Consider the following 27,584-nt stretch of genomic DNA (forward strand, 5'->3'; position numbering starts at 1 on the left):
AGCCAGAGGTGGTGGGTCATGGCAACATTCCACCTCTAGCCTTAGGTGGAGAAGGACCATAGAACTTGCTGACTGCTCCCGCGTGTGTACCTCCTCTTTCTTCACCTTCTCCGCATCCTCTTTCTCCTCCGTCGCTTCCTTGAAAATATGGTAAGTGTATTCAGTTTGTGCCTTTATTGTTGTTGTTTTTACAGTAGAGGAAGAAGCTTAAAGGCAGAGGTGGTGGCTGAGTGGTCAGAATGCAGGCATGGTGTCATGGGGACGAGGGTTCAAGTCCCGCCCGCCGCTACATGATGACAATTTTCAGCCATCGCCGAGTGGCTTAAAATTACCCACATGCTGTCCTAAAGACCACCTCTCAACCCGGACTCTAGAGAAACTCTCAACAGTGGAGCAAAGGTGAGTTCTGGGGGGCAGCAGGAGCCAAACCAGATGGCGCCTCTGTAAACACTTGCCTGGGCCACGAACGAGCTGCGCCCCATCAACATAGCTCACTGGTGCTACAGGCCGAACGCAAAATTAAATAAATAAATAAATAGATAAAAAATAGACTAAACAAATAGTATATAGTTTACTTAAAGGATATTTTTGCTTGTTTTGTTTATTTAGTATATAATAGTTAGGTTACCTCTTTTCGTTCACTGTTTTCGTGATTTACTCTATTTATATCAATCTATCTATCTGTCTGTCTGTCTGTCTGTCTGTCTATCTATGAATCTCTAATCCGCTCTTTCTGTTTCCTTTCAGAAGTCGCTCCTGGTCCTGGCTGCCACTATGACCCTGTTGATGGCCTTTGCTGGTACGTGTATGCATGGGTGTGTCTGTGTATGGGAGGGGGGTGAGTCTTTGAACATAAGAACATAAGAACGTAGGAGTCTGCAAGAGGCCGGTAGGCGTGTACTCGGCAGCTCCTTTGATCCTAAGCTCCCGTGAATTTAACCCCACCTAATATCGCTGTCCATGAATTTATCTAATCTATTTTTGAAAGTTAGAATTGTATTGGCACTCACCACATGACTGCTCAGCCTGTTCCACTCATCTACCACCATGTTAGTAAACCACTTTCTGCCTATATGTCCTTGTTGAATCTGAATTTATCCAGTTTAAACCATTACTACGTGTCCTACCCGGTTCTCTTACCAACAGAACCTTATGAATATCCCCCTTATCAAAGCCCTTCATCCATTTATAAAGCTCGATCATGTCTCCACGCACCCTTCGCCTTTCTAGAGAACGCAAGTTTAACTGTTTGAGTCTTTCATCGCGTGTGTGTATGCAGTAGTTTCCTTTTAATATGGCTCTGTGTTGTCCTCCGTCCGTGCATCTCTGCCGCCTCTCACTCACCTTTGTGCTTTATGTCATTGGTATACCTCTTCGCCCCTTGGAATCTTAACGGTGGTTACATCTCTCTGGGGCTGTAATGAAGGCGTTGTTATTCATTCTGTTCACCCGCTTATTCACTCGCTGAATCATTGGGGTATTTCCTTGCACTGCTGCTTATGTATGGAGTTAGTTAAGAACATAAGAGTCTGCAAGAGGCCGATAGGCCTGTACGAGGCAGCTCCTCTGAACCTAAGCTCCCGTGTAGCTCCCGTGTATCTAACCCCACCTAATATCGCTGTTAGTTAGTTAGTTGGTTTGTTACATGTATGGAAAAAAGACGATGGTATATTCTCAACTTTCTTTTCTTACTTTCTTCTTTCTTTTTGCTTTTTTTCTCCCTTCCGTACTCCCTTCTTTTCTTTCTTTCTCTTTCTTTCTTTCTTTATCTTTCTTTCTTTTCTTTTCCTTTCTTTCTTTCTTTCTTTATTTATTTATTTATTTATTTATTTATATCTCGCATCTTCCATTGATTGCCACAACTTGATTTGCAGATGTACATGGCGGACACAGTGGCGGCGGACACGGCGGCGGACATGGCGGCGGACACGGCGGCGGACATGGCGGCGGACACGGTGGACATGGGGGCGGACATGGTGGCTTTGGCGGCGGACACGGAGGTGGACATTTTGGCTTTGGCGGCGGACACGGCGGCGGACATGGCGGCGGACACGGTGGACATGGGGGCGGACATGGTGGCTTTGGCGGCGGACACGGAGGTGGACATTTTGGCTTTGGCGGCGGACACGGACATAGTAGCTTTGGCGGTGGTGGCCTTGGACATGGCGGCGGCGGTCTTGCGCATAATGGCCGCGGTGGATCCCTCTTTGGCCGCGGGCACGTGAACCGCTTCTCGGGCTACACACAAAACCGGCGCCCCGACAGTGAGGAGGAGCGCCGACAGCTTCTCAATACACTCCGTGGTCCCCCAGGCTTCAATTTCCTCGGCTGAACTATGAATGGGTGAGTGAGTGAGTGAGTGAGCCATCCATCTTCGTATTTCTATGCCTTATCCTCCTTCTATGTTTTTATTATGTTTCTATTATTTCATTTAGCATTAGTTAGACCTCATCTTGACTTTGCGGTTCAGTTCTGGTCACCTTACTATAGAATGGATATCAAAATGTTAGAATCGGTGCAGAGGAGGATGACTAAGATGATTCAGGGGTTGAGAAACTTGCCATACGAGGAAAGACTCAAACAGTTAAACTTGCATTCTCTAGAAAGGTGAAGGGTGCGTGGAGACATGATCGAGGTTTATAAATGGATGAAGGGCCTTAATAAGGGGGATATTCATAAGGTTTTGTTGGTAAGAGAACCGGGTAGGACATGAAGTAATGGGTTTAAATTGGATAAATTCAGATTCAATAGGGACATAGGCAAAAATTGGTTTACCAACAGGGTGGTGGATGAGTGGAATAGGCTTAGCAGTCATGTGGTGAGTGCCAATACAATTGTCACATTCAAAAATAGATTAGATAAATTCATGGACAGCAATATTAGGTGGGGTTAGATACACGGGAGCTTAGGTTCAAAGGAGCTGTTTTGTACACGCCTACCGGCCTCTTGCAGACTCCTACGTTCTTATGTTCTTATGTATTCAGCTCCACCTCTGCTCCTCCTCCTCTTCTTCCTCCTCCTCCTCCGCCAGAATAACTAAGAAGGGTTAATCGCCAGTTACTCTTTATCTTTTTTTTTTTTTCATTTTAAGTATTTTTCATTTAAATATTTATGTTCTTTTATATCTTTTTCTCTTGCCATGACATAAAAGATTCAGACAAAAAAAAGTGAATTGGAGTAAGATTAGTTAGATGTATGTCCACGCACTACGAATAAAAGTGAGATTGGAAGCATTTGGTTGGTTAATGTATTCCTTTTAAGATAAGATGGAGTGTATGACGTCTACTTAACAATAACGTAATAAACGAAAGAAGTGAATCGAAGTCCTTATATAAAGAAATGTTGGACTGTTGAAGTAAAGAAATACCTTCACGTTTAATTTGTGCTCTAAACAATAATGACTAATAAATAACGCAGAAAAAATAAAGAAAACAGAAATATTGGTAAAAAAATAAACAGCTACACCTTAAAGAAAACGAAATAAGTGCTGAACAAATAGAAGAAAAGGGACTATAAGTACAAAATGCAGTTTAACTTAAAAAAAAAAATTTGCACAAAGATAATAAATAAAATTAGAAAATAAAGAAAATTAAAATATTGATATAAATGGAGCAGTTACACCTGAAAGAAAACGAACTGCAGAACAAACAGAAGAAAACGGAACTAAATACAAAATACATTCTGACTTAAGAAAAAAAAAACCTGTATATTGCCAGGCAAACGGCCTACACTTGGCAACTCCTGAAGATTGGTTGCTCACCTAATTCCCTTCCCATCCATAAAAAAAGAAACATCTACCCTTCATTTAAGTCTTCAATTATGTTTTTTTTTCTTTTTTTTTAATGTTGCCTATATCGTCAGTAGGCTCTCTTGAGGGGCCTACGGCCCCAGCCAGTTAGTGAAGCAGGCGAATTTTATTTTAAGTGGCTGCCGTGATACATTATGACCAAATGCTTGCCTTCTCGGTTTCTTCACACATCCATTTCTTGCCTGTTTCCTTTCTGAACCTAAATTTATCCAACTTGTACCTGTAGCTACATGTTCTTACAGTGGCTTTTAACGTAAGGCCTCAATTACATTAGTATTAGTAATTGTGAGACATATTTAGGTGCAGCATAGATTCGATAGGACAGGTTATGGTTACTACGCCGTCGTCACCATTATCTAACAGGGACATCCCCACTTGTTAATTGTTATGATGTCATGGAGTGTTGTTTTGCGTTCCGTTGCAGGGGGGGGGGGTTATATAAAGCCAGAGGTGGAGACCGGTCATGGCAACATTCCACCTCTAGCCTTGGGTGGAGAAGGACCACAGAACTGAGTGTCTGCTCCGCCCGCGTGTGGCTCATCTTTCCTCGCCTCCTCTTTCTCCTCCGTCGCTTCCTTGAAAAGATGGTGAGTGTATTCAGTTTGTGGCTTTGTTGTTGTTGTTGTTGTTTTTACAGTAAAGGAGGAACCTTAAAGGCGGAGGCGGTGGCTGAGTGGTCAGAATGCCGGCGCGGTGTCATGGAGGACGCCGGTTCAAGTTCCGCCCGCCGCTTCAAGATGACAATTTTCAGCCATCGCCGAGTAGCTTAAAACTACCCACATGCTTTCCTGCAGACCACCTCTCAACCCGGACTCTAGAGAAACTCTCAACAGTGGAGCAAAGATGAGTTCCGAGGGACAGCATGAGCCAAACCAGATGGCGCCTCTGTAAACACTTGCCTGGGCCACGAACGAGCTGCGCCCCATCAACATAGCTCACTGGTGCTGCAGGCCGAACGCAAAATTAAATAAATAAATAAATAGATAAAAAAATAGACTAAACAAATAGTATATAGTATGCCTAAAGGATATTTTTGCTTGTTTTGTTTATTTAGTATTTAATAATTAGGTTACCTCTTTTCATTCACTGTTTTCGTGATTTACTCTATCTGTATCAATCTATCTATCTGTCTGTCTGTTTGTATGTCTGTCTGTCTATGAATCTCTAATCCGCATTCTCTGTTTCCTTTCAGAAGTCGCTCCTGGTCCTGGCTGCCACTATGACCCTGTTGATGGCCTTTGTTGGTACGTGTATGCATGGGTGTGTCTGTGTATGGGAGGGGGGTGAGTCTTTGAACATAAGAACATAAGAACGTAGGAGTCTGCAAGAGGCCGGTAGGCGTGTACAAGGCAGCTCCTTTGATCCTAAGCTTCCGTGAATCTAACCCCGCCTAATATCGCTGTCCATGAATTTATCTAATCTATTTTTGAAAGTTAGAATTGTATTGGCACTCACCACATAACTGCTCAGCCTGTTGAATCTGAATTTATCCAGTTTAAACCCATTGCTACGTGTCCTACCCGGTTCTCTTACCAACAGAACCTTATGAATATCCCCCTTATTAAAGCCCTTCATCCATTTATAAACCTCGATCATGTCTCCACGCACCCTTCGCCTTTCTAGAGAACGCAAGTTTAACTGTTTGAGTCTTTCATCGCGTGTGTGTATGCAGTAGTTTCCTTTTAGTATGGCTCTGTGTTGTCCTCCGTCCGTGCATCTCTGCCGCCTCTCACTCGCCTTTGTGCTTTATGTCATTGGTATGCCTCTTAACGGTGGCTACATCTCTCTGGGGCTGTAATGAAGGCGTTGTTATTCATTCTGTTCACCCGCTTATTCACTCGCTGAATCATTGGGGTATTTCCTTGCACTGCTGCTTATGTATGGAGTTAGTTAAGAACATAAGAACATAGGAGTCTGCAAGAGGCCGGTAGGCCTGTACGAGGCAGCTCCTCTGAACCTAAGCTCCCGTGTAGCTCCCGTGTATCTAACCCCACCTAATATCGCTGTTAGTTAGTTAGTTGGTTTGTTACATGTATGGAAAAAAGACGATGGTATATTCTCAACTTTCTTTTCTTACTTTCTTCTTTTTCTTTCTTTTTGCTTTTTTTTCTCCCTTCCTTACTCCCTTCTTTTCTTTCTTTCTTTCTCTTTCTTTCTTTCTTTATCATTCTTTCTTTTTTTTCTTTCTTTCTTTCTTTCTTTCTTTCTTTCTTTATTTATTTATTTCTCGCATCTTCCATTGATTGCCACAACTTGATTTGCAGATGGATTAGGCGGACACAGTGGCGGCGGACACGGCGGCGGACATGGCGGCGGACATGGCGGCGGACACGGCGGCGGACATGGCGGCGGACACGGCGGCGGACATGGCGGCGGACATGGCGGACACGGTGGACATGGGGGCGGACATGGTGGCTTTGGCGGCGGACACGGACATAGTGGCTTTGGCGGCGGACACGGAGGTGGACATTTTGGCTTTGGCGGCGGACACGGACATAGTGGCTTTGGCGGCGGACACGGACACGGACATTTTGGCTTTGGCGGCGGACACGGACATAGTAGCTTTGGCGGTGGTGGCCTTGGACATGGCGGCGGCGGTCTTGCCCATAGTGGCCGCGGTGGATCCCTCTTTGGCCGCGGGCACGTGAACCGCTTCTCGGGCTACACACAAAACCGGCGCCCCGATAGTGAGGAGGAGCGCCGACAGCTTCTCAATACACTCCATGGTCCCCCAGGCTTCAATTTCCTCGGCTGAACTATGAATGGGTGAGTGAGTGAGTGAGTGAGCCATCCATCTTCGTATTTCTATGCCTTATCCTCCTTCTATGTTTTTATTATGTTTCTATTATTTCATTTAGCATTAGTTAGACCTCATCTTGACTTTGCGGTTCAGTTCTGGTCACCTTACTATAGAATGGATATCAAAATGTTAGAATCGGTGCAGAGGAAGATGACTAAGATGATTCAGGGGTTGAGAAACTTGCCATACGAGGAAAGACTCAAACAGATAAACTTGCATTCTCTAGAAAGGCGAAGGGTGCGTGGAGACATGATCGAGGTTTATAAATGGATAAAGGGCTTTAATAAGGGGGATATTCATAAGGTTTTGTTGGTAAGAGAACCGGGTAGGACACGAATTAATGGGTTTAAACTGGATAAATTCAGATTCAATAGGGACATGGCAAAAATTGGTTTACTAACAGGGTGGTGGATGAGTGGAATAGGCTTAGCAGTCATGTGGTTAGTGCCAATACAATTGTCACATTCAAAAATAGATTAGATAAATTCAAGGACAGCGATATTAGGTGGGGTTAGATACACGGGAGCTTAGATTCAAAGGAGCTGCCTTGTACACGCCTACCGGCCTCTTGCAGACTCCTACGTTCTTATGTTCTTATGTATTCAGCTCCACCTCTGCTCCTCCTCCTCTTCCTCCTCCTCCTCCTCCTCCTCCTCCTCCTCCTCCAGAATAACTAAGAAGGATGAATCGCCAGTTACTATTTATCTTTTTTTTTTTTTAAGTATTTTTCATTTAAATATTTATGTTCTTTTATATCTTTTTCTCTTGCCATGACATAAAAGATTCACACAAAAAGAAGTGAATTGGAGTAAGATTAGTTAAATGTATGTCCACGCACTACCAATAAAAGTGAGATTGGAAGCAGTTGGTTGGTTACTGTAATCCTTTTAAGATGAGATGGAGTGTATTACGTCTACTTAACAATAACGTAATAAACGAAAGAAGTGAATCGAAGTCCTTATATAAAGAAATGCTGGACTGTTCAAGTAAAGAAATACCTTCACGTTTAATTTGTGCTCTAAACAATAATGACTAATAAATAACGCAGAAAAAATAAAGAAAACGGAAATATTGGTGAAAAGAAACAGTTACACCTTAAAGAAAACGAAATAAGTATATAATTGTTTGGTTACCTCTGAAGAAAACGGGACTATAAGTACAAAATGCAGTTTGACTTAAAGAAATACTAAATATTGCACAAAGATGATAAAAAAATAAAGAAAAGGAAAATCTTGATAAAAATGGAGCAGTTACACCTGAAAGAAAACGAAGTGCAGAACAAACAAAAGAAAACGGGACTAAATACAAAATAGAGTGTGACTTAAGAGAAAAATGTATATTGCCAGACAAACGGTTTACACTTGGCAGCTCCTGAAGATTAGTTGCTCACCTAATTCCCCTTCCATCCATAAAAAGAAACATCTGTCCTTCATTTAAAGTCTTCAATTATGCTTTTTTTTTTTACGTGTTGCCTCTAGTGTCAGTAGGCTCTCTTGAGGGGTCTGGTAGACAGACGGCCCCAGCCAGTTAGTGAAGCAGGCGAATTTTATTTTAAGTGGCTGCCGTGATACATTATGACCAAATGCTTGCCTTCTCGGTTTCTTCACACATCCATTTCTTGCCTGTTTCCTTTCTGAACCTAAATTTATCCAACTTGTACCTGTAGCTACATGTTCTTACATTGGCTTTTAACGTAAGGCCTCGATTACATTGGTATAAGTAATTGTGAGACATATTTAGGTGCAGCATAGATTCGATAGGGCAGGTTATGGTTACTATTCCGTCGTCACCATTATCTAACAGGGACATCCCCACTTGTTAATTGTTATGATGTCATGGAGTGTTGTTTTGTGTTCCGTTGCAGGGGGGGGGGGATATATAAAGCCAGAGGTGGAGACCGGTCATGGCAACATTCCACCTCTAGCCTTGGGTGGAGGAGGACCACAGAACTGAGTGGCTGCTCCGCCCGCGTGTGGCTCCTCTTTCCTCGCCACCTCTTTCTCCTCCGTCGTTTCCTTGAAAAGATGGTAAGTGTATTCAGTTTGTGGCTTTGTTGTTGCTGTTGTTGTTGTTGTTGTTTTTACAGTAAAGGAGGAACCTTAAAGGCGGAGGCGGTGGCTGAGTGGTCAAAATGCCGGCGCGGTGTCACGGAGGACGCCGGTTCAAGTTCCGCCCGCCACTACAAGATGACAATTTTCAGCCATCGCCGAGTAGCTTAAAACTACCCACATGCTTTCCTGCAGACCACCTCTCAACCCGGACTCTAGAGAAACTCTCAACAGTGAAGCAAAGATGAGTTCCGAGGGGCAGCAGGAGCCAAACCAGATGGCGCCTCTGTAAACACTTGCCTGGGCCACGAACGAGCTGCGCCCCATCAACATAGCTCACTGGTGCTACAGGCCGAACGCAAAAATAAATAAATAAATAAATAGATAAAAAAACAGACTAAACAAATAGTATATAATTTGCTTAAAGGATATTTTTGCTTGTTTTATTTATTTAGTATTTAATTATTAGGTCACCTCTTTTCATTCACTGTTTTCGGGATTTACTCTATCTGTATCAATCTATCTATCTGTCTGTCTGTCTGTCTATGAATCTCTAATCCGCTCTTTCTGTTTCCTTTCAGAAGTCGCTCCTGGTCCTGGCTGCCACCATGACCCTGTTGATGGCCTTTGCTGGTACGTGTATGCATGGGTGTGTCTGTGTATGGGAGGGGGGTGAGTCTTTGAACATAAGAACGTAGGAGTCTGCAAGAGGCCGGTAGGCGTGTACAAGGCAGCTCCTTTGATCCTAAGCTCCCGTGATTCTAAACCCACCTAATATCGCTGTCCATGAATTTATCTAATCTATTTTTTTAATGTGACAGTTGTATTGGCACTCACCACATGACTGCTCAGCCTGTTCCACTCATCTACCACTCTATTATAAAACCAATTTTTGCCTATGTCCCTGTTGAATCTGAATTTATCCAGTTTAAACCATTACTACGTGTGCTACCCGGTTCTCTTACCAACAGAACCGAATGAATATCCCCCTTATTAAAGCCCTTCATCCATTTATAAAGCTCGATCATGTCTCCACGCACCCTTCGCCTTTCTAGAGAACGCAAGTTTAACTATTTGAGTCTTTCCTCGCGTGTGTGTATGCAGTAGTTTCCTTTTAGTATGGCTCTGCGTTGTCCTCCGTCCGTGCATCTCTGCCGCCTCTCACTCGCCTTTGTGCTTTATGTCATTGGTATGCCTCTTCGTCCCTTGGAACCTTATCGGTGGTTACATCTCTCTTGGGCTGTAATGAAGGCGTTGTTATTCATTCTGTTCACCCGCTTATTCACTTGCTGATTCATTGGGGTATTTCCTTGCACTGCTGGTTATGTATGGAGTTAGTTTTTCTTTTCTTTTTTTACGTCGCGGCCTATTGCCCCAGTAGGCTTCTTCCCGGTGGGGCCTGATGGTCGGCCCAAGGCTTCTTCCCGGTGGGGCTTGATGGTTGGCCCAGCCCGTTCTGGCTCAGGCGAGTGTTTATAGTGGCGCCATCCTGCATTAGTTAGTTAGTTGTTACATGTATGGAAGAAAGACGATGGTATATTCTCAACCTTCTTTTCTTACTTTCTTTTTTTCTTTCTTTTTGCGTTTTTTCTTTCTCCCTTCCTTACTCCCTTCCTTTCTTTCTTTTTCTTTCTTTTTTTCTTTCTTTCTTTCTTTCTTTTCTTTCTCTTTCTTTCTTTCTTTATTTATTTATTTCTCGCATCTTCCATTGATTGCCACAACTTTATTTGCAGATGGAAGACATGGACACGGCGGTGGACACGGGGGCGGACACGGTGGCGGACACGGCGGCGGACATGGCGGACACGGCGGCGGACATGGCGGACACGGCGGCGGACATGGCGGTCACGGCGGCGGACATGGCGGACACGGGGGCGGACATGGTGGCTCTGGCGGCGGACACGGGGGCGGACATGGTGGCTCTGGCGGCGGACACGGACATGGTGGCTCTGGCGGCGTACACGGACATGGTGGCTCTGGCGGCGGACAAGGACATGGTGGCTCTGGCGGCGGACATGGACATGGTGGCTTTGGCGGCGGACACGGACATGGTGGCTTTGGCGGCGGACACGGCCATGGTGGCTTTGGCCACGGACACGGGCATGTTGGCTTTTTCGGCGGACCCGGACATGGTGGCTTTGGCGGTGGTGGCTTTGGACATAGCGGCTTCAGACATGGCGGTTTGGGATATGGCGGCGGCGGTCTTGCGCATAGTGGGCGCGGTGGATCCCGCTTTGGCCGCGGGCACGTGAACCGCTTCTTTGACTACACACAAAACCGGCGCCCCGACAGTGAGGAGGAGCACTGACAACTTCTCTATACACTCCATGGTCCCCCAGTCTTCAATTTCCTCGGCTGAACTATGAATGGGTGAGTGAGTGAGTGAGTGAGTATGTGTGTGAGTGGATGAGTGCGTGTGTGTGTGTGGAAGTGAAAAGCGTAACTCCGTTTGAACTGTGAGTGGAGAAGTGAGTGAGTGAGCCATCCATCTTCGTATTTCTATGCCTTATTCTCCTTCTATGTTTTTATTATGTTTCTATTATTTCATTTAGCATTAGTTAGACCTCATCTTGACTTTGCGGTTCAGTTCTGGTCACCTTACTATAGAATGGATATCAAAATGTTAGAATCGGTGCAGAGGAGGATGACTAAGATGATTCAGGGGTTGAGAAACTTGCCATACGAGGAAAGACTCAAACAGTTAAACTTGCATTCTCTAGAAAGGCGATGGGTGCGTGGAGACATGATTGAGGTTTATAAATGGATGAAGGACTTTAATAAGGGGGATATTCATAAGGTTTTGTTGGTAAGAAAACCGGGTAGGACACCAAGTAATGGGTTTAAACTGGATAAATTCAGATTCAACAGGGACATGGCAAAAATTGGTTTACTAACAGGGTGGTGGATGAGTGGAATAGGCTTAGCAGTCATGTGGTGAGTGCCAATACAATTGTCACATTAAAAAATTGATTAGATAAATTCATGGACAGCGATATTAGGTGGGGTTAGATACACGAGAGCTTAGGTTCAAAGGAGCTGCCTTGTACACGCCTACCGGCCTCTTGCAGACTCCTACGTTCTTATGTTCTTATGTATTCAGCTCCACCTCAGCTCCTCCTCCTCTTCCTCCTCCTCCTCCAGAATAACTAAAAAGGGTTAATCGCCAGTTACTCTATCTTTTTTTTTTTTTTTAAGTATTTTTCATTTAAATATTTATGTTCTTTTATATATTTTTTTTTATCTTGCCATGACATAAAAGATTCAGATAAAAAGAAATGAATTGGAGTAAGATTAGTTAAATGTACGTCCACGCACTACGAATAAAAGTGAGATTGAAAGCAGTTTTTTATTTTTTTATTTTTTTTATCCCCTAGTATCACTAGGGGAAACGGGCCCGTGTCCTTAGACGGCCTGTTAGGAGTGCAAAAATGATCCCTCCCTGCGCGGGGGAGCACGGGCTAAGCCGATTGGCGGCCCGTAGCAAGATGCCGACAGACCTACTCTATCGGCGATCGAAATCTAGCCGACCGAGTCGGTCTGTCGACGAGGACTGGCCTGCCTCTGAGCAGTTGGTTGGTTAATGTATTCCTTTTAAAATGAGATAGAGTGTATTACATCTACTTAACAATAAAGTAATAAATGAAAGAAGTGAATCGAAGTCCTTATATAAAGAAATGTTGGACTGTTGAAGTAAAAAAAATACCTTCGTTTAATTTGTGCTCTAAACAATAATGACTAATAAATAACGCAGAAAAAATAAAGAAAACGGAAATATTGCTAATAAATAAATAGCTACACCTTAAAGAAAACGAAATAAGTGCTGAACAAATAGAAGAAAACGGGACTATAAGTACAAAATGCAGTTTAACTTAAAAAAGATAATAAATAAAGTTACAAAATACAGAAAATTAAAATATTGGTATAAATGGAGCAGTTACACCTGAAAGAAAACGAAGTACAGCACAAACAGAAGAAAACGGGACTAAGTACAAAATACAGTCTGACTTAAGAAAAAAAAACTATATTGCCAGACAAACGGCCTACACTTGGCAGCTCCTGAAAATGGGTCGATCACCAAATTCCCCTCCCTTCCATAAAAAAATAAAAAAAACATCTATCCTCTATTTAAAGTCTTCAATTATGTTTTTTTTTTTTTTTTTACGTGTTGCCTATAGTGTCAGTAGGCTCTCTTGAGGGGCCTGGTAGACATACGGCCCCAGCCAGTTAGTGAAGCAGGCGAATTTTATTTTAAGTGGCTGCCGTGATACATTATGACCAAATGTTTGCCTTCTCGGTTTCTTCACGCATCCATTTCTTCCCTATTCTCCTTTCTGAACCTAAAATTATCCAACTTATACCTGTAGCTTTAACGCAAGGCCTCAATTACATTAGTATAAGTACTTGTGAGGCGTATTTAGGTGCAGCATAGATACGATAGGGCAAGTTATGGTTGCTACACCGTCGTCACCATTAGCTAACAGGGACAGCCTCACTCGTTAATTGTTATGATGCAATGGTGTTTTTTTTTGCGTTTCGTTGCAGAAGAGGGGGGGGGGGGTATATAAAGCCAGAGGTGGTGAGTCATGGCAACATTCCACCTCTAGCCTTAGGTGGAGAAGGGCCATATAATTTGCTGACTGATCCCGCGTGTGTACCTCCTCTTTCCTCACCTTCTCCGCATCCTTTTTCTCCTCCGTTGCTTCCTTGAAAATATGGTAAGTGTATCCAGTTGTACCTTTGGTGTTGTTGTTTTTACAGTACAAGAGTAACCTTAAAGGCGGAGGCGGTGGCTGAGTGGTCAGAATGTAGGCGCGGTGTCATGGAGGACGCGGGTTCAAGTCCCCCCCGCCGCTACAAGATGACAATTTTCAGCCATCGCCAAGTGGCTTAAAACTACCCACATGCTTTCCTGCAGATCACCTCTCAACCCGGACTCTAGAGAAACTCTCAACAGTGGAGCAAAGGTGAGTTCCGGGGGGCAGCATGAGCCAAACCAGATGGCGCCTCTGTAAACACTTGCCTGGGCCACGAACGAGCTGCGCCCCATCAACATAGCTCACTGGTGCTACAGGCCGAACGCAAAATTAAATAAATAAATAAATAGATAAAAAATAGACTAAACAAATAGTGTATATTTCCTTAAAGGATATTTTTGCTTGTTTTGTTTATTTAGTATATAATAATTAGGCTACCTCTTTTCATTCACTGTTTTCGTGATTTACTCTATCTGTATCAATCTATCTTTCTGTCTGTCTGTCTGTCTGTCTGTCTGTCTGTCTGATTTACTCTATCTGTATCAATCTATCTTTCTGTCTGTCTGCCTGTCTGTCTGTCTGTCTGTCTATCAATCTCTAATCCGCTCTTTCTGTTTCCTTCAGAAGTCGCTCCTGGTCCTGGCTGCCACCATCACCCTGTTGATAGCCTTTGCTGGTACGTGTATGCATGTATGTGTCTGTGTGTGGGAGGGGGGTGAGTCTTTGAACATAAGAACATAAGAACGTAGGAGTCTGCAAGAGGCCGGTAGGCCTGTACGAGGCAGCTCCTCTGAACCTAAGCTCCCGTGTAGCTACCGTGTATCTAACCCCACCTAATAGCGCTGTTAGTTAGTTAGTTGGTTTGTTACATGTATGGAAGAATGACGATGGTATATTCTCAACTTTCTTTTCTTACTTTCTTTTTTTTCTTTCTTTTTTCTTTTTTTTCTTTCTCTCTTCCTTACTCCCTTCCTTTCTTTCTTTCTTTCTCTCTCTTTCTTTCTTTTTTTCTTTATCTTTCTTTCTTTTCCTTCTTTCTTTCTTTCTTTCTTTCTTTATTTATTTATTTTTTATTTACTTATCGCATCTCCCATTGATTGCCACAACTTGATTTGCAGATGGACGTGGCGGCGGACATGGCGGCGGACACGGCGGCGGACGTGGCGGACGCGGTGGACGTGGGGGCGGACATGGTGGCGGATACGGACACGGACATGGGTTTGGCGGCGGACTCGGACATAGTAGCTTTGGCGGTGAAGGCCTTGGATATAGTGGCTTCAGATATGGCGGTTTGGGATATGGCGGCGGCGGTCTTGGGCATATTGGCCGCGGTGGATCACCCTTTGGCCGCGGGCACGTGAACCTCTTCTTCCGCTAAACACAAAACCGGCGCCCCGACAGTGAGGAGGAGCGCCGACAGCTTCTCTATACAAATGTATGTCCACGCACTACGAATAAAAGTGAGATTGGAAGCAGTTGGTTGGTTAATGTATTCCTTTTAAGATGAGAGAGTGTATTATGTCTACTTAACAATAACGTAATAAATGAAAGAAGTGAATCGAAGTCCTTATATAAAGAAATGTTGGACTGTTGAAGTAAAGAAATACCTTCACGTTTAATTTGTGCCCTAAACAATAATGACTAATAAATAACGCAGAAAAAAATAAAGAAAACTGAAATATTGGTAAAAAAATAAACAGCTACACCTTAAAGAAAACGAAATAAGTGCTGAACAAATAGAAGAAAACGGGACTATAAGTACATAATGCAGTTTGACTGAAAAAAACTAAATATCGCACAAAGATAATAAATAAAGATTAAAAAAAAAATGAAAATATTGGTATAAATGGAGCAGTTACACCTGAAAGAAAACGAACTGCAGAAAAACAGAAAACGGGACTAAAAACAAAATACAGTCTGACTTAATAAAAAATACTGTATATTGCCAGACAAACGGCCTACACTTGGCAGCTCCTGAAGCAATATTGGTTGCTCACCTAATTCCCCTTCCATCCATAATAAGAAACATCTATCCTTCATTTAAAGTCTTCAATTATGTTTTTTTTTTTAGTGTTGCCTATAGCGTCAGTAGGCTCTCTTGAGGGGATCAGTAGACAGACGGCCCCAGCCAGTTAGTGAAGCAGGCAAATTTTATTTTAAGTGGCTGCCGTGATACATTATGACCAAATGCTTGCCTTCTCGGTTTCTTCACACATCCATTTCTTGCCTGTTTCCTTTCTGAACCTAAATTTATCCAACTTGTACCTGTAGCCACATGTTCTTACATTGGCTTTTAACGTAAGGCCTCGATTACATTGGTATAAGTAATTGTGAGACATATTTAGGTGCAGCATAGATTCGATAGGGCAGGTTATGGTTACTACGCCGTCGTCACCATTATCTAACAGGGACATCCCCACTTGTTAATTGTTATGATGTCATGGAGTGTTGTTTTGCGTTCCGTTGCAGGGGGGGGGGGGATATATAAAGCCAGAGGTGGAGACCGGTCATGGCAACATTCCACCTCTAGCCTTGGGTGGAGAAGGACCACAGAACTGAGTGTCTGCTCCGCCCGCGTGTGGCTCCTCTTTCCTCGCCTCCTCTTTCTCCTCCGTCGCTTCCTTGAAAAGATGGTGAGTGTATTCAGTTTGTGGCTTTGTTGTTGTTGCTGTTTTTACAGTAAAAGAGGAACCTTAAAGGCGGAGGCGGTGGCTGAGTGGTCAGAATGCCGGCGCGGTGTCATGGAGGACGGGGGTTCAACGGCCGTAGTATTAATCTTCCCCATTCCCTTTCCGTCCCCATCCCCATACGCGGGTCTGAGGTATGTGTAAACCGCCCCATCCCCTCCCCGTCCCCGGCGGGCCAGACAAGACCAGCCCGCAGGTCATAATAATGTTGGCAGCACTTTCAAACCAATAATTACAGAAAACGAGATAAATAATGCATTTTTCACACACCATTGTATTCATATACATTAAATATTATAAAACAAAACAATAGCGTTGTTGATCTACATGTAAATAACAGGTAACGCGGGTAAGTTAATTTATGAGACAGGTTGGTATCCATGACTGGTGACACACACCTGGTCAGCCATGGGGCAGCCACATAGGGGTTGCCAGGTCGTGTCATTGGTGGCATTTTTGTCTTAAATCAAGGTGGTCACCAGGAAATGCCCTTTTTATGGTATACGTTAAGTATTACTATAATAATGCCATATTTAGTCATCTATCTGCCGTCTTTTGCCATTTTTGGGGCAATTTTAAAGGAATCGTCAGGAATAACTGTATGTTTACAATCAAATGGAAACACAAGAGTCTTTACAAACTAAAAGAAATATATTAACTTCAGCAAAGTTTGCGATACATTATCAGTCATAGAAATATTCTGATACTTTTCAATATATTTTCTTCTATAATAACAAATAGAACACTATTTATTCATGAAATATACGAAGGGGAACCTTAAGATGTCCTGCCTCGCACCCCGCGGAGTCAACACTTTTTCGACCCCATCTGCTCTCTCTCCAGGTAGTGTTAATCAACCCCAACCCCCCGGGACGCTTAAAACTGCGGGTCACAGCCAAGGGAAAGGGATGGGATGGGAACGGGAACGGGGGAGATTAATACTACGGCCGCAAATCCCGCTCGCCGTACAAGATGACAATTTTCAGCCATCGCCGAGTGGCTTAAAACTACCCACATGCTTTCCTGCAGACCACCTCTCAACCCGGACATTAGAGAAACTCTCAACAGTGGAGCAAAGATGAGTTCCGAGGGGCAGCAGGAGCCAAACAAGATGGCGCCTCTGTAAACACTTGCCGGGCCACGAACGAGCGGCGCCCCATCAACATAGCTCACTGGTGCTACAGGCCGAACGCAAAAATAAATAAATAAATAGATAGATAAAAAATAGACTAAACAAATAGTATATAATTTGCTTAAAGGATATTTTTGCTTGTTTTATTTATTTAGTATTTAATAATTATTAATTTAATAATAATTCATTCACTGTTTTCGGGATTTACTCTATCTGTATCAATCTATCTATCTGTCTGTTTGTCTGTCTATGAATCTCTAATCCGCTCTTTCTGTTTCCTTTCAGAAGTCGCTCCTGGTCCTGGCTGCCACTATGACCCTGTTGATGGCCTTTGCTGGTACGTGTATGCATGGGTGTGTCTGTGTATAGGAGGGGGGTGAGTCTTTGAACATAAGAACATAAGAACGTAGGAGTCTGCAAGAGGCCGGTAGGCGTGTACAAGGCAGCTCCTTTGATCCTAAGCTCCCGTGAATCTAACCCCACCTAATATCGCTGTCCATGAATGTATCTAATCAATTTTTTAATGTGACAGTTGTATTGGCACTCACCACATGACTGCTCAGCCTGTTCCACTCATCTACCACTCTGTTATTAAACCAATTTTTGCCTATGTCCATGTTGAATCTGAATTTATCCAGTTTAAACCCATTACTACGGGTTCTCTTACCAACAGAACCTTATGACTATCCCCCTTATTAAAGCCCTTCATCCATTTATAAAGCTCGATCATGTCTCCACGCACCCTTCGCCTTTCTAGAGAACGCAAGTTTAACTGTTTGAGTCTTTCCTCGCGCGTGTGTATGCAGTAGTTTCCTTTTAGTATGGCTCTGTGATGTCCTCCGTCCGTGCATCTCTGCCGCCTCTCACTCACCTTTGTGCTTTATGTCATTGGTATGCCTCTTCGCCCCTTGGTCTCTTAACGGTGGCTACATCTCTTTGGGGCTGTAATGAAGGCGTTGTTATTCATTCTGTTCACCCGCTTTTTCACTTGTTGAGTCATTGGGGTATTTCCTTGCGCTGCTGGTTATGTATGGAGTTAATTAGTTAGTTGGTTTGTTACATGTATTTTTTTTTTTTTTACAACAAAGGAGACAGCTCAAGGGCACAAAAAAAAACAATAATAAAAAAAGCCCGCTACTCGCTGCTCCCAAAAAAAGAATCAAAAGAGGTGGCCGAAAGAAAGGTCAATTTCGGGAGGAGAGATGTCCTGATATCCTCCTTTTGAAAGAGTTCAAGTCGTAGGCAGGAGGAAATACAGATGAAGGAAGATTGTTCTAGAGTTTACTAGCGTGAGGGATGAAAGAGTGAAGATGCTGGTTGACTCTTGCATAAGGGGTTTGGACAGTATAGGGATGAGCATGAGTAGAAAGTCGTGTGCAGCGGGGCCGCGGAAGGAGGGGAGGCATGCAGTTAGCAAGTTCAGAAGAGCAGTCAGCGTGGAAAAATCGATAGAAGATAGAAAGAGAGGCAACATCGCGGTGGAACTTAAGAGGTAGAAGACTATCAGTAGGAGGAGGAGAGCTGATGAGACGAAGAACCTTAGACTCCACTCTGTCCAGAAGAGTTGTGTGAGTGGAGCCTCCCCACACGTGAGATGCATACTTTATACGAGGGCGGACAAGGCCCCTGTATATGGATAGCAACTGCGCGGGGGAGAAGAACTGGCGGAGACGATACAGAACGCCCAACCTCGAGGAAGCTGATTTAGCGAGAGAGGAGATATGAAGTTTCCAGTTGAGATTTTGAGTTAAGGATAGACCGAGGATGTTTAGTGTTGAAGACAGTGACAGCTGAGTGTTGTCGAAGAATAGGGGATAGGTGTTTGGAAGATTGTGTCGAGTTGATAGGTGGAAGAAAAACGAAGGTATATCCTCAACTTTCTTTTTATACTTTCTTCTTTTTCTTTCTTTCTGCGTTTTTTCTTTCTCCCTTCCTTACTCCCTTCCTTTCTTTCTTTCTCTTTTTTTTCTTTCTTTCTTTCTTTCTTTCTTTCTTTCTTTCTTTCTTTTCTTTCTCTTTCTTTCTTTCTTTATTTGTTTATTCCTCGCATCTTCCATTGATTGCCACAACTTCATTTGCAGATGGAAGACATGGACACGGCGGCGGACACGGGGGCGGACATGGCGGACACGGCGGCGGACATGGCGGACACGGCGGCGGACATGGCGGACATGGCGGACACGGGGGCGGACATGGTGGCTCTGGCGGCGGACACGGACATGGTGGCTCTGGCGGCGGACACGGACATGGTGGCTCTGGCGGCGGACACGGACACGGTGGCTCTGGCGGTGGACACGGACATGGTGGCTCTGGCGGCGGACACGGACATGGTGGCTTTGGCGGCGGACACGGGCATGTTGGCTTTGGCGGCGGACACGGACACGGTGGCTTTGGCGGCGGACACGGACATGTTGGCTTTGGCGGCGGACACGGACACGGTGGCTTTAGCGGCGGACACGGACATGTTGGCTTTGGCGGTGGTGGCTTTGCACATAGCGGCTTCGGACATGGCGGTTTGGGATATGGCGGCGGCGGTCTTGCGCACAGTGGCCGCGGTGGATCCCCCTTTCGCGGCGGGCACGTGAACCGCTTCTCGGGCTACCCACAAAACCGGCGCCCCGACAGTGAGAAGCGCCGACGGCTTTTCTATACACTCCATGGTCCCCCAGTCTTCAATTTCCTCGGCTGAACTATGAATGGGTGAGTGAGTGAGTATGTGTGTGAGTGGATGAGTGCGTGTGTGTGTGTGTGGAAGTGGAAAGCGTAACTCCGTTTGAACTGTGAGTGGAGAAGTGAGTGAGTGAGTGATCTATCCATCTTCGTATTTCTATGCTTCATCTTCCTTCTATGTATTCAGCTCCACCTCTGCTCCTCCTCCTCCTCCTCCTCCTTTTCCAGAATAACTCAGAAGGATGAATCGCCAGTTACTATTTATCTTTTTTTTAAGTATTTTTCATTTAAATATTTGTCCTTTTATATCTTTTTCTCTTGCCATGACATAAAAGGTTCAGATAAAAAGAAATGAATTGGAGTAAAATTAGTTAAATGTACTTCCACGCACTACGAATAAAAGTGAGATTGGAAGCAGTTGGTTGGTTACTGTATTCCTTTTAAGATGAGATAGAGTGTATTATGTCTACTTAACAATAACGTAATGAATGAATGAAGTGAATCGAAGTCCTTATATAAAGAAATGTTGGACTGTTGAAGCAAAGAAATACCTTCACGTTTAATTTGTGCTCTAAACAATAATGACTAATACAAAACGCAGAAAAATAAAGAAAACGGAAACATTGGTAAAAAATAAACAGCTACACCTTAAAGAAAACGAAAAAAGTGCTGAACAATTAGAAGAAAACGGGACTATAAGTACAAAATGCAGTTTGACTGAAAAAAACTAAATATCGCACAAAGATAATAAATAAAGAAAAAAAATAAAGAAAATGAAAATATTGGTATAAATGGAGCAGTTACACCTGAAAGAAAACGAACTGAAGAACAAACAGAAGAAAACGGAACTAAATACAAAATACAGTCTGACTTAAGAAAAAAAAAAAACTGTATATTGCTAGACAAACGGCCTCCACTTGGTAGCTTCTGAAGATGGGTTGTTCGCCAAATTCCCCTCCCATCTATAAAAAAAAATATAAAAAAATATCCTCCATTTAAAGTCTTCAATTATGTTTTTTTTTTGTATTTATTTTTTATTTATTATTAATATTATTATTATTTGTTTTTTTAAGTGTTGCCTATAGCGTCAGAAGGCTCTCTTGAGGGGCCTGTTAGATAGACGGCCCCAGCCAGTTAGTGAAGCAAGCGAATCTTATTTAAAGTGGCTGCCGTGGTATATGACTCAGCTTGCCTTCTCGGTTTGTCCACGCATCCATTTCTTCTCTATTTTCCTCTCTGAACCTAAATTTATTCAACTTATACCTGTAGCTGCGCGTTCTCACATTGGCTTTTAACGTAAGGCCTTAATTATATTAGTATAAGTAGGTACTTGTGAGGCATATCTAGGTGCAGCATAGAAATGATAGGGCAGGTTATGGTTGCCACGCCGTCGTCATGTAGTAACTAACAGGGACTTCCTTACTTTTGATTATTGTGATGTCATGGTGTGTTGTTTTGCGTTCCGTTGCAGGGGGTGATATATGAAGTCAGAGGTGGAGACCGGTCATGCGCAATATTCCACCTCTAGCCTTGGGTGGAGAAGGATCACAGAACTGAGTCGCTACTTCTCCCGTGTGTGTGGCTCCTCTTTCTTAACCTCCTATTTCTCCTCCGTCGCTTCCTTGAAAAGATGGTAAGTGTATTCAGTTTGTGGGTTTGTTGTTGTTTTTACAGTAAAGGTGGAACCTTAAAGGCAGAGGTGGTGGCTGAATTTCAGAATGCCGGCGCGGTGTCATGGAGGACGCGGGTTCAAGTCCCGACCGCCACTACAAGATGACAATTTTCGGCCATCACCGAGTGGCTTAAAACTACCCACATGCTTTCCTGCAGACCACCTCTCAACCCGGACTCTAGAGTAACTCTGAACAGTGGAGCAAAGATGAGTTCCGAGGGGCAGCATGAGCCAAACCAGATGGCGCCTCTGTAAACACTTGCCTGGGCCACGAACGAGCTGCGCCCCATCAACATAGCTCACTGGTGCTACAGGCCGAACGCAAAATTAAATAAATAAATAGATAGATAAACAAAAATAGACTAAACAAATAGTATATAGTTTGCCTAAAGGATATTTTTGCTTGTTTTGTTTATTTAGTATTTAATAATTAGGTTACCTCTTTTCGTTCACTGTTTTCGTGATTTACTCTGTCTGTATCAATCTATCTATCTGTCTGTCTGTCTGTCTGTCTGTCTGTCTGTGAATCTCTAATCCGCTCTTTCTGTTTCCTTTCAGAAGTCGCTCCTGGTCCTGGTTGTCACTGTGACTCTGTTGATGGCCTTTGTTGGTACGTGTTTGTATGTGTGTGTCTGTGTATGGGAGGAGGGTGAGTCTTTGAACATAACATAAGAACGTAGGAGTGTGCAAGAGGCCGCTAGGCGTGTACAAGGCAGCCCCTTTGATCCTAAGCTCCCGTGAATCTAACCCCACCTAATATCGCTATCCATGAATTTATCTAATCTATTTTTGAAAGTTAGAATTGTATTGGCACTCACCACATGACTGCTCAGCCTGTTGAATCTGAATTTATCCAGTTTAAACCATTACTACGTGTCCTACCCGGTTCTCTTACCAACAGAACCTTATGAATATCCCCCTTATTAAAGCCCTTCATCCATTTATAAAGCTCGATCATGTCTCCATGCACCCTTCGCCTTTCTAGAGAACGCAAGTTTAACTGTTTGAGTCTTTCCTCGCGTGTGTGTATGCAGTAGTTTCCTTTCAATATGACTCTGTGTTGTCCTCCGTCCGTGCATCTCTGCCGCCTCTCACTCGCCTTTGTGCTTTATGTCATTGGTATGCCCCTGTCTTGGGCTGAAGGCGTTGTTATTCATTCTGTTCACCCGCTTATTCACTTGCTGAGTCATTGGGGTATTTCCTTGCACTGCTGGTTATGTATGGAGTTAGTTAGTTAGTTTGTTAGTTGGTTTGTTACATGTATGGAAGAAAGACGATGGTATATTCTCAACTTTCTTTTCTTACTTTCTTCTTTTTCTTTCTTTCTGCGTTTTTTCTTTCTCCCTTCCTCACTCGTTTTCTTTCTTTCTTTTCTTTCTTTATCTTTCTTTTCCTTCTCTCTTTCTTTCTTTCTTTATTTATTTATTTATTCATTTATTTATTTATTTCTCGCATCTTCCATTGACTGCCACAACTTGATTTGCAGATGGACATGGCGGCGGACACGGCGGCGGGCACGGTGGACATGGGGGCGGGCACGGTGGACATGGGGGCGGACTTGGTGGCTTTGGCGGCGGACACGGACACGGACATGTTGGCTTTGGCGGCGGACGCGGACATAGTAGCTTTGGCGGTATTGGCTTTGGATATAGTGGCTTCAGATATGACGGCGGCGGTCTTGCGCGTAGTGGCCGCGGTGGATTCCCCTTTGGCCGCGGGTACGTGAACCGCTTCTTGGGCTAAACACAAAACCGGCGCCCCGACAGTGAGGAAGAGCGCCGACAGCTTCTCAATACACTCCATGGTCCCTCAGGCTTCAATTTTCTCGGCTGAACTATGAATGGGTGAGTGAGTGAGTGAGTGAGTATGTGTGTGAGTGGATGAGTGCGTGTGTGTGTGTGGAAGTGAAAAGCGTAACTCCGTTTGAATTGTGAGTGGGTGAGTGAGTGATCCATCCATCTTCGTATTTCTATGCCTTATCCTCCTTCTATGTTTTTATTATGTTTCTATTATTTCAGTTAGCATTAGTTAGACCTCATCTTGACTATGCGGTTCAGTTCTGGTCACCTTTCTATAGAATGGATATCAAAATGTTAGAATCGGTGCAGAGGAAGATGACTAAGATGATTCAGGGGTTGAGAAACTTGCCATACGAGGAAAGACTCAAACAGTTAAACTTGCATTCTCTAGAAAGGCGATGGGTGCGTGGAGACATGATTGAGGTTTATAAATGGATGAAGGGCTTTAATAAGGGGGATATTCATAAGGATTTGTTGGTAAAAGAACCGGGTAGGACACGAAGTAATGGGTTTAAATTGGATAAATTCAGATTCAATAGGGACATAGGCAAAAATTGGTTTACTAACAGGGTGGTGAATGAGTGGAATAGGCTTAGCAGTCATGTGGTGAGTGCCAATACAATTGTCACATTCAAAAATAGATTAGATAAATTCATGGACAACAATATTAGGTGGGGTTAGATACACGGGAGCTTAGGTTTAAAGGAGCTGCCTTGTACAGGCCTACCGGCCTCTTGCAGACTCCTACGTTCTTATGTTCTTATGTATTCAGCTCCACCTCTGCTCCTCCTCCTCCTCCTCCGCCAGAATAACTAAGAAGGGTTAATCGCCAGTTACTCTTTATCTTTTTTTTTTCATTTTAAGTATTTTTCATTTAAATATTTATGTTCTTTTATATAAATTTCTCTTGCCATGACATAAAAGATTCCCACAAAAAGAAGTGAATTGGAGTAAGATTAGTTAAATGTATGTCCACGCACTACGAATAAAAGTGAGACTGGAAGCATTTGGTTGTTTACTGTATTCCTTTTAAGATAAGATGGAGTGTATGACGTCTACTTAACAATAACGTAATAAACGAAAGAAGTGAATCGAAGTCCTTATATAAAGAAATGTTGGACTGTTGAAGTAAAGAAATACCTTCACGTTTAATTTGTGCTCTAAACAATAATGACTAATACATAACGTAGAAAAAAATAAAGAAAACGGAAATATTGGGAAAAAAGAAACTGCTACACCTTAAAGAAAATGAAATAAGTGCTGAACAAATTGAAGAAAACGGAATTAAAATTACAAAATGCAGTTTGACTGAAAAAAAACTAAATATCGCACCAAGATAATAGATAAAGATGAAAAAATAAAGAAAATGAAAATATTGATAAAAATGGAGCAGTTACACCTGAAAGAAAACGGTGTAGCACAAACAGAAGAAAACGGGACAAGATACGAAATACAGTCTGACTTAAGAAAAAAAAAACGTATATTGCTAGACAAACGGCCTACACTTGGCAGCTTTTGAAGATGGGTTGTTCGCCAAATTCCCCTCCCATCTATAAAAGAAATCTATCCTCCATTTAAAATCTTCAGTTATGTTTTTTTTTCTTTCTTTCTTTTTTTTTTTACGTGTTGCCTATAGCGTCAGAAGGCTCTCTTGAGGGGCCTGTTAGATAGACGGCCCCAGCCAGTTAGTGAAGCAAGCGAATCTTATTTAAAGTGGCTGCCGTGGTATATGACTCAGCTTGCCTTCTCGGTTTGTCCACGCATCCATTTTTTCTCTATTTTCCTCTCTGAACCTAAATTTATTCAACTTATACCTGTAGCTGCGCGTTCTCACATTGGCTTTTAACGTAAGGCCCTAATTATATTAGTATAAGTAGGTGCTTGTGAGGCATATCTAGGTGTAGCATAGAAATGATAGGGCAGGTTATGGTTGCTACGCCGTCGTCATGTAGTAACTAACAGCTAGGGACATCCTTACTTTTGATTATTATGATGTCATGGTGTTTTGTTATGCGTTCTGTTGCAGGGGGGGGGGTGATATATGAAGCCAGAGGTGGAGACCGGTCATGCGCAATATTCCACCTCTAGCCTTGGGTGGAGAAGGACCACAGAACTGAGTAGCTGCTCCGCCCGCGTGTGCCTCCTCTTTCCTCGCCTCCTATTTCTCCTGCGTCGCTTCCTTGAAGAAGATGGTAAGTGTATTCAGTTTGTGGCTTTGTTGTTGTTGTTGTTGTTGTTGTTTTTACAGTAAAGGAGGAACCTTAAAGGCGGAGGCGGTGGCTGAGTGGTCAGAATGCCGGGGCGGTGTCAAGGAGGACGCGGGTTCAAGTCCCCCCCGCCGCTACAAGATGACAATTTTCAGCCATCGCCAAGTGGCTTAAAACTACCCACATGCTTTCCTGCAGACCACTTCTCAACCCGGACTCTTGAGTAACTCTCAACAGTGGAGCAAAGATGAGTTCCGAGGGGCAGCAGGAGCCAAACAAGATGGCGCCTCTTAAACACTTGCTTAGACCACGAGCTGCGCCCCATCAACATAGCTCACTGGTGCTACAGGCCGAACGCAAAATTAAATAAATAAATAGATAGATAAAAAAATAGACTAAACAAATAGTATATAGTTTGCTGAAAGGATATTTTTGCTTGTTTTATTTATTTAGTATGTAATAGTTTGGTTACCTCTTTTCATTCACTCTTCGGGATTTACTCTTTCTGTATCAGTCTGTCTATCTATCTGTCTGTCTGTCTGTCTATGAATCTCTAATCCGCTCTTTCTGTTTCCTTTCAGAAGTCGCTCCTGGTCCTGGCTGCCACTATGACCCTGTTGATGGCCTTTGCTGGTACGTGTATGCATGGGTGTGTCTGTGTATGGGAGGGGGGTGAGTCTTTGAACATAAGAACGTAGGAGTCTGCAAGAGGCCGGTAGGCGTGTACAAGGCAGCTCCTTTGATCCTAAGCTCCCGTGAATCTAACCCCACCTAATATCACTGTCCATGAATTTATCTAATCTATTTTTGAAAGTTAGAATTGTATTGGCACTCACCACATGACTGCTCAGCCTGTTGAATCTGAATTTATCCAGTTTAAACCATTACTACGTGTCCTACCCGGTTCTCTTACCAACAGAACCTTATGACTATTCACCTTATTAAAGCCCTTCATCCATTTATAAAGCTCGATCATGTCTCCACGCACCCTTCGCCTTTCTAGAGAACGCAAGTTTAACTGTTTGAGTCTTTCCTCGCGTGTGTGTATGCAGTAGTTTCCTTTTAATATGACTCTGTGTTGTCCTCCGTCCGTGCATCTCTGCCGCCTCTCACTCGCCTTTGTGCTTTATGTCATTGGTATGCCCCTGTCTTGGACTGAAGGCGTTGTTATTCATTCTCTTCACCCGCTTATTCACTTGCTGAGTCATTGGGGTATTTCCTTGCACTGCTGGTTATGTATGGAGTTAGTTAGTTAGTTTGTTAGTTGGTTTGTTAGTTGGTTTGTTACATGTATGGAAGAAAGACGATGGTATATTCTCAACTTTCTTTTCTTACTTTCTTTTTTTTCTCGCTCCCTTTCTTACTCTCTTTCTTTCTTTCTTTCTTTCTTTTTCTTTCTTTCTTTCTTTCTTCGTTTTCTTTCCCCCTTTCTTTTTTTCTTTCTTTCTTTCTCGCATCTTCCATTGACTTCCACAACTTTATTTGCAGATGGAAAACATGGCGCACATGGCGGACACGGCGGTGGACATGGACATAGCCGCGGACACGGACATACTGGCTTTGGCGGCAGACACGGACATACTGGCTTTGGCGGCAGACACGGACATGGCGGCTTTGGCGGCGGAAACGGACATGGTGGCTTTGGCGGCGGAAACGGACAAGGTGGCTTTAGCGGTGGTGGCTTTGGAAATGGCGGCTTCGGAAATGGCAATGTTGGATATGGTGGCGACGGTCGTGATGAAAGTGGCCACCGTGGATCCCTCCTTGGCCGCGGGCACGTGAACCGCTTCATCGGCGACGGAGAAAACCGGCGCAACGACAACAGGAACGCTGACGTCCTCCCTATTATCTTGAACCCCTAGCCTTCAATTTCCTCGGCTGAACTGTGAATGGGTGAGCGAGTGAGTGCGTGAGTATGTGTGTGAGTGGATGAGTGTGTGTGTGTGTGTGTGTGGAAATGAAAAGCGTAACTCCGGCTGAACTGTGAGTGTGTTGTGTGTGTGTGTG

The 27,584-nt window shown here is 43.6% G+C and overlaps 2 protein-coding genes and 1 long non-coding RNA gene across 11 annotated transcripts; 2 read left to right on the plus strand and 1 right to left on the minus strand.

Annotated features, from left to right (window-relative positions):
• On the plus strand, nucleotides 1–27,584 carry LOC126987083 (holotricin-3-like). 8 transcript variants are annotated; one of them, XR_007740154.1, is made up of 6 exons: nucleotides 1–150; nucleotides 748–799; nucleotides 1,875–2,065; nucleotides 6,168–6,574; nucleotides 17,515–17,566; nucleotides 27,066–27,563. XR_007740154.1 is itself a non-coding variant. In XM_050843748.1 (4 exons), exons 3-4 carry the CDS (start codon nucleotides 1,875–1,877, stop codon nucleotides 6,454–6,456), a joined length of 480 nt encoding a protein of 159 aa, XP_050699705.1. In that variant the 5' UTR covers nucleotides 1–150; nucleotides 748–799; the 3' UTR covers nucleotides 6,457–7,483. The 8 variants fall into 8 exon arrangements, 3 of the variants coding, with proteins under 3 accessions (XP_050699705.1, XP_050699708.1, XP_050699707.1); XR_007740155.1 differs by lacking the exon at nucleotides 17,515–17,566 and adding an exon at nucleotides 26,159–26,210; XR_007740153.1 differs by lacking the exons at nucleotides 17,515–17,566; nucleotides 27,066–27,563 and adding exons at nucleotides 14,035–14,086; nucleotides 14,529–14,885.
• Nucleotides 167–20,307, plus strand: LOC126987081 (keratin, type I cytoskeletal 9-like). 2 transcript variants are annotated; one of them, XM_050843747.1, is made up of 4 exons: nucleotides 4,252–4,395; nucleotides 9,238–9,289; nucleotides 10,390–10,433; nucleotides 19,343–20,307. In XM_050843747.1, exons 3-4 carry the CDS (start codon nucleotides 10,390–10,392, stop codon nucleotides 19,812–19,814), a joined length of 516 nt encoding a protein of 171 aa, XP_050699704.1. In that variant the 5' UTR covers nucleotides 4,252–4,395; nucleotides 9,238–9,289; the 3' UTR covers nucleotides 19,815–20,307. The 2 variants fall into 2 exon arrangements, with proteins under 2 accessions (XP_050699703.1, XP_050699704.1); XM_050843746.1 differs by lacking the exons at nucleotides 4,252–4,395; nucleotides 9,238–9,289; nucleotides 19,343–20,307 and adding exons at nucleotides 167–399; nucleotides 5,001–5,052 and having other exon boundaries at nucleotides 10,390–11,227.
• On the minus strand, nucleotides 6,633–11,369 carry LOC126987084 (uncharacterized). Its single transcript, XR_007740158.1, has 2 exons — nucleotides 11,221–11,369; nucleotides 6,633–6,678 (listed from the first exon to the last, which is right to left on the minus strand). It is a non-coding gene; the product is annotated as an uncharacterized LOC126987084 (long non-coding RNA).

Source organism: Eriocheir sinensis, chromosome 64 (assembly GCF_024679095.1).
Source record: "Eriocheir sinensis breed Jianghai 21 chromosome 64, ASM2467909v1, whole genome shotgun sequence".
Lineage (NCBI taxonomy): Eukaryota > Metazoa > Arthropoda > Malacostraca > Decapoda > Varunidae > Eriocheir > Eriocheir sinensis.

What these genes read in the sequence shown, in the direction of transcription:
- LOC126987081 (XM_050843746.1), top strand. Translation starts at nt 5,028, where the DNA reads ATGACCCTGTTGATGGCCTTTGTTG. An exon ending in CCTGTTGATGGCCTTTGTTG is followed by an intron (nt 5,053 to 10,389) that starts GTACGTGTATGC and finishes CTTTATTTGCAG; the next exon opens with ATGGAAGACATGGACACGGC.
- LOC126987083 (XM_050843748.1), top strand. Translation starts at nt 1,875, where the DNA reads ATGTACATGGCGGACACAGTGGCGGCGGACACGGCGGCGGACATGGCG. An exon ending in GCGGACACGGTGGACATGGG is followed by an intron (nt 2,066 to 6,167) that starts GGCGGACATGGT and finishes GGCGGACACGGC; the next exon opens with GGCGGACATGGCGGCGGACA.